Source organism: Cupressus sempervirens, chromosome 9, assembly GCF_028749045.1.
Source record: "Cupressus sempervirens isolate cs-2001-9-10 chromosome 9, ASM2874904v1, whole genome shotgun sequence".
Taxonomy (NCBI): Eukaryota; Viridiplantae; Streptophyta; class Pinopsida; order Cupressales; family Cupressaceae; genus Cupressus; species Cupressus sempervirens.
Window position 1 is genome coordinate 777,989,761 of NC_143126.1, and position 16,741 is coordinate 778,006,501.

At 35.1% G+C, this 16,741-nt stretch overlaps 1 protein-coding gene across 1 annotated transcript in view; it reads left to right on the forward strand.

Moving 5' to 3' along the window:
- Window positions 1–14,534, forward strand: part of P24BETA2 (emp24/gp25L/p24 family/GOLD family protein) — a 30,721-nt gene extending 16,187 nt beyond the window's left edge. The window contains exons 2-4 of the mRNA XM_089802033.1: window positions 13,479–13,665; window positions 13,833–13,940; window positions 14,125–14,534. Of these exons, the coding sequence (XP_089658159.1) occupies window positions 13,479–13,665; window positions 13,833–13,940; window positions 14,125–14,258 (429 nt within the window). The 3' untranslated portion in view covers window positions 14,259–14,534. The remainder of the gene's footprint in view (window positions 1–13,478; window positions 13,666–13,832; window positions 13,941–14,124) is intronic.
- Window positions 14,535–16,741: the final 2,207 nt, after the last annotated feature.

Sequence of the window (16,741 nt, forward strand, 5' to 3'; positions counted from 1 at the left end):
AAACTCCTTTCGATTTTTGATCTCCTACAATAGATCATGACTAGGAAGCTAGCAGTTTTCATATGTTGTTCACTTCATGACAAAGTGCCATTTCATATCCATCTTTCCCTTACTATAGACCATGCAAGTTTTCTCTTCCCAAACCTCCTTAAGCAGTCCATCTATTTGCCTCACACCAATGATGATGTGGTCTGATTCTCAATTGCATAATTTGCAACCTTCCTTTTCTTTTAATTATCGCCCCTATAAATATTTTTACATAATGTTCTTAGGTTGGGTATAAATGTCTTTTAGGTAATACCAACTGAACTTGGCCAATCTTTTCATGCCATTGCAAGTAAAACAAGCTACAAAGAACTAGTAATTCTGCCCAAAGCATGTGAAGAATGCTTTTTTTTGGAACTTACCGTCTTAGTCTCATCTGCATTATTACTTTGGATGATGGGAATATCAATATAATTATCTATATCATAATTTGAGTTGTGATATAACAATACTTGTGCTGCCATTTGGAAAACATCCAATCCTTGGCTTCCATATGAACCTTTTCATTATTTACCAACTAAAACATATTGCTTATAAACTTCATAACAAGGTTTTTCATGAACTAGTGCATAACATAGGTTAGTAACTAATAGGTAACAAATAATAAATTAACTATTGTTAATCTAATAAGTGCTAGTTATCTGATGGTTGGGGCATTAGAAAGAAGAAACACACAATAAGGCCATTGAATGTAATTTTGTGGTATCAAAGATGCATGATTGATTATCTGTTGGAGCCTTTATGTTATTCAACTTAGATATTGATTCATCGGCAATAGCCTTAGAGGCAAAAGCTGACGCTATCTGAAGTGGAGGCAGGAGATGATGCGAGTTTTGGCACCATTACCTTGGTTGTCTAAGTTTTGGCACCATTGCCTTGGTTGATGTTGGTGATTTAATGCCGTGTGAGCCAAGTCCGCATGGGATTGAAGCACTAAGACACACCTCTTAATATAGTGTGACCAAAGCTTATTGGATGGCATGACTCCCATGAAGGTTATCGGGTAGAAAGATTAAGACACCATAGGTCGAGTGGCATGCTATGGGAAACACATCCACCAGATGGAGCATATACACAAAACAATAAAAGGACTGGTTTTTCATCTCCCATGATTGGATGATGGAATTCCCAATACGTAATGCTTGTATCTATGTGGTCTTAATTTTGGACCATTTCCAGTAGAAGTAACCATTGATGAAGCTGTGGAGTCATTCTGTTCACAGTTCTATTACGAAAAGATGTGGTTAAGATGTTTGGAATTTGGATATAATGAAAAAATGGCAGGCGGACTTGGATATCTTCATAGAAACTCAAATCTTTCAATTTGGTAAGAAATTACACATATCGAGGGAAATTTTGAAAAGATGGAACAGGGTTGTCTCACACACACACATATACACACACAATCATGTATCGTACGCTTGCTTCCCGCATCCGCATCCAAATTCGCATCCGCATCTGCTTGTTAATTAATCAATAAATCTCTTCAAATCTATTTCTAGGAGGAATGCCCAACCAACATATATTGAAATATCACGAGTTGAGTTGAAATCCCTCTAGTCGGCAAAAATTGGCTGGTTGTGTAATTGAGCTTCTAGTTGCAACATGTATGCAAAATGTGAAAGCATAGGCAAGGCATGATTGTTTGACATAACACGTCAAAGAAATCGGTAGCATGGAATGCTAGATTTATAGGCTTTGTGCTGATTGGGTTTAGTAGGTGCAAATCAAATCTCATTAGATCTATCAACATCCTAGTTATTGGCACACGAAAACTAAGAAGTTTTTTTAGGAACTATAAGGATTTTTCATATTTGGACGCATTATTGGTAGTGGTGTGCTTCGTACACACAACTATTCATGGACAGGGACCTCCAACCCTGTTCGTGCCTTTAGGTTAGGACTGTGTTTTTTCATCTCTCCTTGTTTGGAGTGTTTCTGTTCAGGCATATTTTAAAGTATCTTGCATAACAGAGAAGAGGCTAAGTGCAACTAAAAACTTGCTTAGGATTGGGAAATAAAGAAGTAATGGAGATGTAAACTTGTTAGGACACTTAAGTTCCCTTTGGAAACAATAAACGATAGAGGACATCAAGTTTCAATGGGTTCTAGACAAGGATTTTGTGACTTTACATTAGGGTGTGTTTGGTTGTGGAATTGTAGAAATCGAGATTTCTACAAATCTGGATTTAGCCAAATCAAGGTTTTGCAAATCTAAATTCCTATTTTTGGGATTTTATTTGAACTGTTTGTTTCACTCAGAAGATGAGTGAGAAGTTACATTTTTATGCGTTTGATTCCTCCAATTGGAATCGGAATTAGAACACAGAATCATGTAATGGTTTGAAAATAGAATCAAAATCATATCTGTAACATCATTAAGATGCAATGGCTTAAATGCAAAAATCTATTTTCTAACATCATTCACATGAAATAGTTTGAATTCAGAATTAGACTACATATCTCTCACAAATTCGCATCTTTCTCTTTTTTAACTCTTTTTTTCGCATGATTCCTCTACTCATTCCTAATAATGTTCTTTGATCAATTTTTAATCCTGTGGGCTTAAATTTTGAATCAGAGACATAAGTAGAATGAAAATAACAATTTCAATTGAGTGATAAAATAGAAATACATCTAGCAATGGTAAAATAGAAAGTCATGTAGCATCCATTTGGGGTTTGTTGCAGGTAATGATGAAAGCAGTCTTTAGCACCATAGTCAAGCACAAGGTCACACATTAGTAGATTATGAAATCACATTGAAAATAAATGATTAAATTTTATAAACTTATGAAAGGATATGAGACATTCTCCCCTGCCTTGCTAGTACGACTCTCAAAACCCTCAAACATTTTAATCAGGGCTTAGTTGCAATTTTGTATCCAGCCAAGATCATGAAAATAATAAAAGATCTGTGATTTGACAGAACAGATCAGAAAAAAACTTATCAAATTTTTAAAAACATTGCCAATTGAAATTGACACTCTCATGAAATTTACAGAGAGAAGTAAATCATGTAATACTACTCATCCTTTCTAAGCCTTAAAAATTAAAATCCTGTAGGGCATACTTGCGATTTATGCTCCAACACAGATCTAGGTAAACAATGTAGTAGTACAATGCATTCAAAACTTGGAATTATAGGTGGACTCCAAAAAATAGTACAATCTAATTTTTTTACACTCTTCAAAAAGTGTAACTAGGTTTTGATTTTCAATTCCTAGTTCCCAGTGGGAAGTCTGATAATCTAGTTTTGAGGTAGAATTAGAAGTCTGGTATTCTAATTCCATTTTGCCAATTTTGAAACAAACGTAAATTTTTTAAAATCTGGTTTACGAAAAAGCCAATTCCTGTCATCTTCCATGAACCAAACAGATCCTTAAGGAATAAGTCAAGAAGAAGCAAGGAATTGGAAAATCAAGTGTGGAATGAATTAAGCTGCCATGATTTGCAACTTGAATTGAATGTTTTAGTTGATTAATTCATGGAGGAATTGAGTGAAATAAAACAGAAATATGACTAAGGAAGAAGTATGGATATTTGGAAAATCCATGGATTCCTTAGGTGTTGATTTCATAATCCTTTGGACATAAAAGAACTCATTTGGACACAAAAGAATGGAAGTACTAAACAAGAAATGTTGGACATCCATCCTTGGAGGGGACTTTGTCAAACTATTCGATGCACAAAATAATTTCCTTGAGTCAATTTGCAGCAAAAGAGAATTTGATTAGGAAGTAATGGTGAGCTTTTAGTAAAGGCAGGGATGAGGCCATGCTTTGGATAACCCAAAAGAATGGAAAATTCACGACAAAGAAAATCCTTGACATTGGAAAATCCCCTGTATAATTGAACATGGTGGGGAAGCATTGGTGCAGGAGCACCTATGCACACAAGCATATCAAGTCATTATATAAAGTTATCTAATACAAGCTGAAAAACTTGTCAACTTGTCCTATCAAGGTCTGAGGTTGGTCCATAAGGCCAAATCATGTGAACAAGACCATAAGAGGGGTAAAATGTTGTAAAATGTCATTCTTAGTTCATTTGGATTTGCCCAAGGTGTTCACACAAGTTACAAGGTCATTTGTGTTATAAAGTACAGAGTTGTACAAAAGTTGTAAAATGTAACTCTTCAAAAGATTGTGATATTGCTATCAGGATTTAACTGTGTGATTTTTGAGTCAAACTCATTGACCCATGTTTCATGAGTAGTGATTCAACATGAATCCATCTCTCATGAGAATAAATGGAACACTTAGCACTCATTGGATCTAGGTGGTGCTCACAGGGGTAAAGCAACGGGACTTCCCGGGAGGCCACCCATCCCAGTACTACTCCAGCCTGAGCGTGCTTAACTATGGAGTTTCAAAAGATGCCGAAGTTGCAAATGAGGAAGCTGGTTGGTCATTGGTAGTTAGACAGATAAAAAAACTGTCAATTGCACTATAAAAGTCATGTAGAGGTTGAATCCAAAGTAGTGAGTCAAGTTAGAGGATGTGTGGAGCAGTACTTGTTTAATTAGCCTCTACCTGTCTCCACCCTGCAGGTCATTTGGTGGATTGTTGCAGGTATGCAAAAATACATGACAAACACTATGTACCACCATGGATTGTAAATATACTGAGGATCAGAAAATAAAGTTAAGTTTGGAGCGCACTTTCTTTGATTGTTTTGTATATTTATGTTAGTGAATGGATTAAAATGACCCTCTAATCAATTGGATATGATAGAATGGTGTCTTAACTCTCTTGTGAAGCAAGTTTGACCATTTGTTGTTGCTTGTGGTGAGAGATCTATGGTTTTACCTATGAACTGTCATTAAACCCTCAGTTATAGAGCCTGTCCAAAGGGCTTGTTAATATTGTTGTTGATACTGGATGAAAAATTGTGTTTCCTGGTTCATTCAAAGGTAGACTCAGAGTACTTCAATATGCAATTGATTTGGAATCAAATGGTGTTGTTTAGAGTAAGCAATTTAATGCTCTAGATGGGAATGATTGCATGTTTTTCTTATTCTGTGACAGTCGAATTCAGTCTCTGTACGGGGGGCATAATTTTTTATTGAACTGTTGGATCTTGACAATTTTTAGATATGTTGGTTCAATCCTAGTTCTGTACATTCTCACCAAAGCTAGTTATATAACGATGTCTTGTTGGGAAGTTATGGGTTAGAGAGTACAGGTCTAGAAAACTGTCATGTTAAGGACAGTCACAATAATGAAAGGACGTTTCTTGTTTGTTGATTGGTCCTTCATTGTATTGGTAAGGATATGTTGAGCAGATGATAATAAGGTATCAGTTAGTAATCACATAATGGAAAGGGTATCCAATTGAAGTTGCATTCATTGTTATGGACTAGGATAATGACTATCTGAACAGGACAGTGACAGGACAGTAACACAATTTATTGTTAGGATGTGGACAGAGAATTGAAGATCATGTTTCATAAAGAAGCTTTGTTGATTGGTGATGCTAGAATAATGTTTGTATGCAGGCATGGACATTAGGACAACATAGAAGGGCTATTACATGTTATTCATGGAATGACGATGATAGAAGTTTATTTGATGCTAACAAGTTTGTGTCGCAGAAGACAGATCAAGAATGTGTTGATTGGAGCCTAATGTATGGTCAGTGGATGGTATGGTTGGTGGAAGATTATCTAAGGTATGTTGGGTTATGATGTTGCCTTGAGGGATTTTGGTATTTAAATGGTTGCCTTATGATTGAATCCTAGGAAGGATAATGATTGGGAAGTTGATTGAATGGTTATGGAACTTGATGTTGGTAACTGCTAAGGCCTCTAATGTATGAAATGAAGGTTGGATCAGCATGATCCCTGAAGGTTGAATTGTTTTCCACGGTACTCTGCATCAGGCATGAAATAAGAAAATCCAAGAAAGGGGTTACTCCTAGACCATGGTTAAATTCTTCCACCATGCAAGGTGCCCATTTGTTCATAGTGAGGATATTGTTATAACATGGAAAATCCAAGAACCCTCAAAATCCCCACCTTACATCCATACCTGGCATGCTTCTTCATTCAATTTCAAACTTCCATAAAATGGACTCACTTGTTGACCACCATTCCATTTCCAAGTCCTAAACACCAATTTCTAAGAACCCAAATCCAAATCCTGAAATTCCTCATCCACCTCCAAATCCCAAAATTCAATGAAAACCTCCAAATCTCAAAATTCCAGTAACACCTCCACATCTTGGAACTTGTAAGAAACATTAAAATCCCAAACATTCCAATTCCACCTTCAAATCTCCAAATTCCAAGACCTCTAACATCCGCCTTTCCATGGCATATCAAAATTCTTGATTGCCTTCCAAACCTGCCACTCCTCTTCAAGACATAAAATGCATTCATCTTAAGAGTAAAAATGCTAGTTCAATGAGAGCTGAAAGTTCTTTGCATTCCATGACGATCAAATTGCCAACCCAGGGTATCAGGAGAAGTTTAACATCCTTTTTTCAAAGCCATGAATCCAATTCTCCAATTTTCCAAAGTCTCAATCCATGAGAATGAGTAAATGCTGATCCAAAGACATTGTGAAATTCTGATCCATTTCTCCTATGCTCATCCAAGCCAATATTCCATCGTAGTGAGGTATTGCTTATCCAAATATTTAAAACGAATTTAATCTTCCTACACAATACCAAGTTCCCAATCCACTGATACCAATCCATGTGTAGTTAAGATGCTTATGTTTCACGATTGTTGGGAGGATCTATTGTTAGAAACAATGACTGATTATAATGGAATTGAATTTTGATGTTCTTGATTATGCCAATAATGTGAATGTTTTGGCAATGATGGGTGTACAATGTTTTCATGTTGATGCCCACATGACAACATGCAAGATGCATAGAGAGGGATAGAAGGGTGTTGGTCCATTATAGACTTTCAAGATTGATGAAAGCTACAAGATTACTACAACAAAGTGCAACTGCAAAGGCATTTCAACATCCCTACTCATAGGCAAATGTATTCATGGAAAAAGCTCTAAGAGATAATTTCAAAATTTCTAGAAATACAAATGGATAAATTTGGAGAAAGTCATGTGTGAAGATGAAATATCTAAAGGAGAAATATTCAAAATGCGCTTTATTGTAAAAGGAATGGGGAATTTTCAAATTCAAATTAGATGTAATATTGAAAAGTAAAAATAATATTTGGGTACTTGTGTAATTTTCCCATGGCGCCTTGGGTAGGGTATTGTTTCCTCATCCACCTCCAAATCCCAAAATTCAATGAAAACCTCCAAATCTCAAAATTCCAGTAACACCTCCACATCTTGGAACTTGTAAGAAACATTAAAATCCCAAACATTCCAATTCCACCTTCAAATCTCCAAATTCCAAGACCTCTAACATCCGCCTTTCCATGGCATATCAAAATTCTTGATTGCCTTCCAAACCTGCCACTCCTCTTCAAGACATAAAATGCATTCATCTTAAGAGTAAAAATGCTAGTTCAATGAGAGCTGAAAGTTCTTTGCATTCCATGACGATCAAATTGCCAACCCAGGGTATCAGGAGAAGTTTAACATCCTTTTTTCAAAGCCATGAATCCAATTCTCCAATTTTCCAAAGTCTCAATCCATGAGAATGAGTAAATGCTGATCCAAAGACATTGTGAAATTCTGATCCATTTCTCCTATGCTCATCCAAGCCAATATTCCATCGTAGTGAGGTATTGCTTATCCAAATATTTAAAACGAATTTAATCTTCCTACACAATACCAAGTTCCCAATCCACTGATACCAATCCATGTGTAGTTAAGATGCTTATGTTTCACGATTGTTGGGAGGATCTATTGTTAGAAACAATGACTGATTATAATGGAATTGAATTTTGATGTTCTTGATTATGCCAATAATGTGAATGTTTTGGCAATGATGGGTGTACAATGTTTTCATGTTGATGCCCACATGACAACATGCAAGATGCATAGAGAGGGATAGAAGGGTGTTGGTCCATTATAGACTTTCAAGATTGATGAAAGCTACAAGATTACTACAACAAAGTGCAACTGCAAAGGCATTTCAACATCCCTACTCATAGGCAAATGTATTCATGGAACAAGCTCTAAGAGATAATTTCAAAATTTCTAGAAATACAAATGGATAAATTTGGAGAAAGTCATGTGTGAAGATGAAATATCTAAAGGAGAAATATTCAAAATGCGCTTTATTGTAAAAGGAATGGGGAATTTTCAAATTCAAATTAGATGTAATATTGAAAAGTAAAAATAATATTTGGGTACTTGTGTAATTTTCCCATGGCGCCTTGGGTAGGGTATTGTTTTTTTGTCCTATAGTAAGGTTAGCTACAATTGATTCATCTTCTTGTGTTCTTCCAATGTATGCATGGTTTCTATTCTTCAATTTTAGTTTTAGTTCAGTGATGTTAATGGTTACATGTGAAGATATTTAATGGATTTCCAGTCCATACTTTGTATCTTGCTGATGTAAGTTTTGTATAGCATAGGGTTAGTGTGAACCCAATTTTAGCATTAGTTCAATTGCGAATGCATATTTGAGTTGCGACAACATTGTGTACTTGAATATATGTTTAAAATTTTAAAATCTTTCTTTTCATTTAAGATCATTCTATTTCTATGGCGTTGTGAGTTGTTTGATGAAGCAGAAATTAGTTTGTGGGATTTGTCTATCTGAAACATCATCCATCACTTTCATTGTTCTTAGAAGTCTTAGATAGCATTTTGAATCCCTCCCCATTTGTTAGTTACTTTTAAACAATTAAATAAAATGAGAGAGAGAATCACATTTGTAGTTAAAAAATGTTTGCTTAAGTTCAGTTATGAAATCAGCAATGCTAATTCAAGACCAGACATAGACAATCTTGGGGTCGTCTCACTTGATCAAAATCCTCATCATTTGAGATTTGCCTTTGACAAGAGAGGAGAGAATATGCATGATATACTTTATTTTGTTGGTGGGGTGCAAAAACCCTCATCATTGACAAGTGGAAATCGACATCTAAAGAACATTGTTAAAGGGGGGCAAACATAAAAGTTCCTATGTTAGGACTAAACAAGGGCATCAAATATTATTGCATGACATAGGTTAATAGTTAATAGATTATAACTAATTTTTTTTTTCTTTTGTATCGTAGATAGTTTATCAATAGGCAAAAAAGTGCAGCTTTAGTAGTTCATCATGCCAGACTATAGGACCACATAAGGTCACCCAATAACAGTATGACAAAAATATACATTGTAATAGTCTAGTAGACTGCATAGGGTCATCAAATAACATCAGACCACTACAAAATTCATAAATCTGCAGTGTACACTGGCTATGTAAGGCTGGCATTTAATACAAATTTTGGATTCAACAAAGGATACAAGAATGTAATGTTCCCTACATGGGGTATACCTGATTTTTCGCCCTATGTAGGAATTCCAAACATAGTTTGTTTGCAACTAATATTGCATAATTAATCCATTTATAGTTATTGAACTTAAGTGTAAATTAACAAATAATATTAACTGAAACAAAGACTAGTACCACTGTCTGGTTCTATTCTATAGTTCACTCCAAAAAACCTAGTATAGTAGGGATTGGAAGGGAAAGCATGATAGGGTGCTTGGGGAAAGTTCGTCATATGTAAGTTCAAGAGAGTGGAACGTCCAACCAAGATAATGTGACCCCTTTGCTCGTAAGTGACAGGAGCTCTTGTCAGTCCAACATGGGGTGGTGTGCTTACATTGTGGGAACAGGTCTGCCGCCTCTACCTTATGTGCCTCCTTTTGAACCATACATGATTGCTTCTAGGCTAAAGATTCACTTCCCACAATCAACCTTAGTAGGGATTGGAAGGAGAAGCGTGGCATGAACCCCAAAGATTATTTGAAAAAACTAAAGCCAAGTGTGAGGAAAGTCTGGAGAAGCATGACACGACTCCCAAAGATTATTTAAAAAAAACTAAGCCCAAGTGTGAGGAAAATCCAACGAAGACAATTTGACTCCTAGGCCCACAAGTGTTAGGAACTCTTGTCCATCCAACAAGAGGTGGTGTGCTTAGGTTGTGGAAATCTGTTTGCTGCCTCTCCCTAACATATTTCCCTCTGATTTCACCTATGATTGTAAGGAATAGATAAATTCATTATTATAGAAATATAAGTAGATTAGCAAATTTGTTAGTATCTTGGCCAAAGACGTAAAAAATTATTTATATAAGATCGTTCTTCCATATTGTGTACCAATTTCTTGCGGGATTAACAATCTACTAATTACCGATTGCTGATTTGTATATCTGATCCGATCTCTTTGATGCCTTCAATAAAATGAAGCTTCCTACCTTTTTGTATTGTATATCTTTATATTCCCTTGGTCGCTTCCTTTATTTAGTCTCTAATAATCTTATTAATCCTTGCTCAGCTCTTAAATAATTATGCCCAATATTTGGGTCGGCCTTGCACTTATTAAATCAATTTGGTTTTGATTTTTTAAGCTGCGATTATTATTTATTTTGCTCTAGTAGGCTGTTTGATTAGGATACAAACTAACCAAATTATATTTTATTTTTATTTTTAGTTGGCCCTCCTTTTAGTGCTCTGATTTGTGTTAGAAAGCTCTAATCTTAGGAGGGGTATGACAAAGAACTCTGCCAAGCAATGTCAGAATGGTAGATGCTTCCAAGTTTTAGCTTGTTTTGAAACAGCTAACCCATTATTAAATTCATTATCTTGTAGGATCTTTTTTACTATTTTTAACCTTGTTCAGGTTTATCTAAGCAGCACCAATCCCACTTAATCACTTGTTTCTTTTTGTTGCCTTTACCATCAAACCATATAGACTTTCTGATCTTTTGAATTTCATAATTTTGGTAGATGTTAAACAATCACATAGAGGAGAGGTGTAGATTGTAGGAGAAGAGTATCTTTGACATACTTGAATTTTGCGTGCCAAAGATAGCTACTGCTTATTCCATATACCAAGCTTTTTATATATTTTCCCTTTAATCCAGTCTCACATTTTATTCAAACATGTATATAGAACAAAAGGGATACAAAGGTATCTAACTTGTTTGTCTGGGCCTCCCCGTTTGAACAAATATTTAGCAAGCTGTTGTGGTGTTGTTTTCCCAACATAGCATAACGTATTTCACCGTAAACATTTTTGCCTCAAAAGTCACACAAAAGAGTTTTAGTTTGGGCGTTAGTTTTCAAATTTAACTTTTTCAAAATTGACAAAAAGAATACTATTGCTCACAAATTGAGTGTTTAAGTGGTCTAAGGTAATCTTAGGGTTCATATTTGAATTGCTTAGAAGGTAGTAAGTAGTGTCTAAGGCAATCACAAATAACCACAAGGCAAGAGCAAGGGACAACCTTGCCTTATTGATATCTACAAGATGAATTGTTCAAATAACAAACAATTTACATCCACTTGGGCAACTGCATCCTTCAAAATATTGTGTTAACCATCTGGTAAAAGCCTTTTGGAAAGCTAAATGCGTCAAGAGCTGTCATAAGAAAAGACCATTCCACTTCATCATATGCCTTCTCAGAATCAAGTAAGAGCATACTTGTATTCTGATTGGACAGTCTTGCCGATTCCTTAATCTTCCAATTAGTTATCATTGTTTGGCTATAGAACAGCATTTATAATTTCATTTATTTTAGTGAGTTTTTCCTATTTAGCAATCAATGGGGAATACATGGCATCAAATTTCATTGTCTTGCTAATGTCTCACAATAGCCTTGGTGGAAAATAACACAGAGAGAATTACATCTAAATCTAGTCCTGGCTCCAACTGAAATAAAAGATCTTTGACATGAGATGAATTGCCTTCAGTTTCTTTCAGCTGATAGTGGATTAATCATAGATAGCTTACTAATCATTTTGAAAGCCTACAAATTATTATTTTTTCCAAACACATTCCTCTAACCATAGATATCCTTATAAATCTTTTATTCATGTGGATGAAATTCTAACTTCAACTGAAGATGGCTCAATACATAATGATGGCTTTTTCCCTGCTTTCACCTTTTCCATCATGAGATGGAAGCACTATTCTAGGATTAACTAGATATGGTTTGGGATTTATCGCTTATGCTACCATATGAAGTGGGTTGTTCATTATGTTCTACTATTGCATCACAATGGGCCTAAGATATGATAAAATCCCAAAGTATGATCCTTGCTATAAATGGATTGCTAGACACTTAGCATAAAATCCCAAAGTACAATCCCTGCTATAAAAAGATTGTTTCATCTTCCCAAGCATGCTATCGAACATAATGATTGCTTTTTCCCTGCTTTCACCTTTTCATTATGAGATGGGGGCACTATTCTAGGATTAACTAGATATGGTTTGAGATTTATAGCTTATGCTGCCAGATGAACTGGGGTGTTCATTATGTTCCACTATTGCATCAAAATGGGCATAAGATACCATAAACTCCCAAAGCGTGATCCTTGCAATAAATAGATTGCTAGATAATTATCATAAAATCCTAAAGTATGATCCCTTCTTTAAATAGATTGCTTCATTTTTCCAAGCATGCTATCGAAGGTCTAATAAATCTCTTCAAGACTAGGAGAGTTTGTATCAGTATATCTTATGTTTTGCACAACAGATTCAGTGAAAGAGCAGACATTTTTGCAAGTGCAAACAAGTTACAAAATAAAATCATAAGAAAGATTAAGAATATAGGACTCAAATGATAGAGTCCTGCAATTTCAAATAATGAAAGTAATTTGCAAGTTAGAAACATTAATCAATCAACTCTTGCAAATTTAATAACAAAACCGACAATCACTTACTTCATTGTGGACCAGTACCACCAGTCATCACCAAGGTATTTTTACTTCTCGCTTCTTCCTTCACGTGTGTTTGCCTCTAGCCATCTACCTCACTTTGAAGTATCTACCATTAATTCTAAAGCCCCCTTGGACCTCAAGCTTCCTCTTTAACAAAATGAACTAGCTGACATATCTAGTACCCACAAGCTTGAGGAATTCCTTCCACGAATAAGTTTAGTACAAAGAAAGTAAATTTGTGATGGTTGCAAATGCACATTTGCATCTTTAGCCTCAACTCCACTGCCTTCACCCAATTTGTCTTTCCAATGTCTATCAATGCATCAAGTTAGCACGTCTCTCATTTGATGAAATCAATTTCATACACTTTTGGTGACAGATTCTTAGCAGCTACTGACCATGCCTTTCAAAATTCTTTCATATTTGAAAATAAAAATAAAATAACTGTGATTCATATAATGAGTGTAAATGGTACTATTGTGAATTTTTGCTACATGTTCTTTAATAAGTATTCAAATTATTCTCTTAACGTGCAATTTAGTTATTGAATATCTTTTCTAAGTATAATTCAACTTTATAATGTTTTTGTGATCTATTCAGTGTTTAACATGTGTAACATTGTCAGGTGAAAGCTCCTTCTGGTGAGCAAGTTCATGATTCACGTGACAAGTCAGAGGATAAGTTTGAGTTTGTGGCGCACAGTCAAGGACTTTATCAGTTTTGTTTTACTAACAAATCTCCTTACCATGAAACTATTGATTTTGATATACACGTTGGCCATATTCCATACTATGAGGAGCATGCAAAAGATGGTAAGCTGTTGAAAAATTCAAATATTTTAAAATTTTTGTGGTGAACTTCTCTGATATTTTTAAGCCTTTTCTGGTCAGTTGTAATAGTATTAAAATAACAATATTTTCTGTATTTTGCGGTCCCATCAAGCTCAATCAGTTTGCAATCCTCTATTGGAATTATGCAGATCACTTTAATCCTTTGATGCAACAAATTGCCAAATTAGAAGAAGCCCTCTATACGGTACAATTTGAGCAGCATTGGCTTGAGGCTCAAACTGAACGTCAAGCAATCAGTATGTTATAATTGACCTTCACAATTAGAACCTAAAGCTAAATGTATTAGTGCATATTGTGTGGTTCAGTATGTTTCTTTTTCCTTGGGACATAATAATTTACATTAATATCTCGTAAACAAATTTTTTAGAGACATCTCTCTTAGGTGAATGTATTGAGTACTAATATGCATCTCTGCCGCAGTAAATGAGACCATGAGCAGAAGGGTCATTCATAAAGCATTCTTTGAATCAGTGGCTCTTATAGGTGTTAGCCTTCTTCAAGTGTACCTCCTACGACGCCTATTTGAACGGAAGCTTGGAAGCACAAGAGTATAGTGTAGTTCATCTTATTTTGGAATTTCTCAGGAAATTTGATCACATTGGAAATTTGGGAAATAAATTCTGATAACTTTTAACTCTCAAATGGCACACATCAAAGTTCCCCTGTTTTCCCGATTTATGGAGACTCAGTTTTGAATTGCACTGGGAGCTTTACTATCTAACAGAATTTGAATTAATCTAACTTGATAGCTGTATAATGCTTATAATTATGACTAAAGAATTTCAATTTTTGTATTCAATTAGAAAGGATTTTCCAATTTAGGCTTAAAACTGTTTTTAAATGAAACATGCTCAAGTATGTGAGTAATGCTTTTAATTCTCTAGTTTCATTTAGTAAATATTTTCATGTTTTATCAATTTTACTGTCAGCTTTCCTTTTTAAATGGAAATGTAATTGAGGGTTTCAATGCATTTTCTCATTTCAAGAAGGTGTTTAACATACTGAAATGGGCTACCTTTCTAGAAAGGTAATATAAAAGACCAGTGGCAGTTGAGAAAAGGCTTTTGAATCCATTTCTTATTTTTCAATATGAATGTGAAATTGATAAGTGCCACCAAAATTTGATAATATCAATGTTTCCAGTGCTCAATTCAGTTACTGATTGTTATGAAAGACTGGATGTTTCTTTAATTCTAAGTAGTATGGTTCTAGCCACTCTAAATCTTGCCTTCTGCAGATTGGAAGCAATTTTTTTAGCTGTTAGTACTTGTATAATGCTTACCTTGCTTATCAAGAAACAGTAATTAGAGTTGTATATACAGCATGTTAAGCCATCTTAGTCACAGTTATCTATTAAGTAATGTATGAACATTATATATACAGCATGTCAAGCCATCTTAGTCAGTTGTTACGGAATATTTGAACTGGATATCTACAACATGTATGGTGCTCTTGTGCACAAGATTTTGCTTAGAAGTCAAATAAGTTATTTAACATGATCTGTACTACTGCTCAATATGTTAAATATGACTCTACAGCCTCAACGTTGGGTGTTATTTCAAGAACTTGGTTTTGAAAGCTGTTAAGTACTCATGGTACTACAAGGTAAATCAGTCCAATATTAACAGAGTGATTTAGACTTAAAATATGGTCCATGTCATAGAATATCTCATGACCTATGTGCACATCTTGCACCAAATTTGGCATTTCTAGCAGTATCATTCCGTGTTAAACCTTTTTCTTCCCCCAGACCCCTTGTAACTGAGCCTAGTTTGAACTAGTTAGTAGGTATCAAAATGACCCACTTTTCTCTTCTGTTGGTCCCCATCCAGGTCCATTCTTGGTTTGTTTATGACGAACTTGGTTGGCAATCCAACTACGACAGCTGCTGGTACAGGTATGGCAGCATGCCAATATTTTGACCCAGGTTAGATATGGCTTGAGTATGCCTATTAAAAAATTGTATAAAACAGAAAATGTTTGGTTTTACTTTTGGGTGACTTATCATGTCAAGATTATTTCTCGATGCATTTATGGACCGGGGTATGACCCTGGTTTGTCATATGGACCTGGATGCATTTATGGACCTGAGTATGACCCTGGTTTGTCATATGGACCTGGATGGGGCTCGACAAAAGAGAAAAGTGGGTTTTTTGATACTCAAACCGGAAGCAGATGGGTACCTGGTTCAAACTGCATTCAGGTACAAGGGGTCTGGGGGGAGAAACAGTTTAACACAGAACAATAGTTTCACTGCTAGAGATATCAAATTTGTTGCATAATATACAGAGTCTCGTGAAGTTCTATGACATGGACCATTTTAATTTTTTAATTTTTTTCGATAGGTAATGTGTCATGCCTGATTAGATTATATAAAATTTAAAATAAAAAATATACATCTTTGTTCAATGTAGGCATTGGTAGGAAAGAAGGAAAAGAAAACCTCCGGTATTGTCTAGTCCATAAAAAATATTAAAATACATGAGAGTTTCCAGCAGGGACAAGGGTCCTTACAATCAAACAAAAACTAATTATTTACAAATATTGAAATTTGGCCCCATATACAAAGGCCATTTTACCTAGAAATGACGCTGTTTATGAAAGTTTAAAAATCTTTGTAAGCTTGCTCATGGTTCCATTCTCCCATCAGATCAGTTACCACATTCAATCAATCTGTAAAAGTCTAAATAATAGATAAATGATAGGATTTCCTGAAGCTGTAGAGGGTATCATAATGATAAATTTATTAGTAAAGAATTTGACAATGTAAAAAAGTTTCTGAAATCTTGCCCAATACGAAGGGTGATTATTGGGGAGTCCATACTGCGGTGAAAGTTGAGAATTGTGATCCTTCAGTTGAGAATTGTAATTGGACATATAGTTAAGAATACTGGATACTTGATAGGAGTATAACCGATGAGAGGAGGCATTACATGTTAATGTTAACAATCATGATCAATATTGTGAATATTTGAAATTTAAATCACTCTGTTAATATTGAACTGATTCTGAGAAATAAGTGATCAATGGAGGGGAA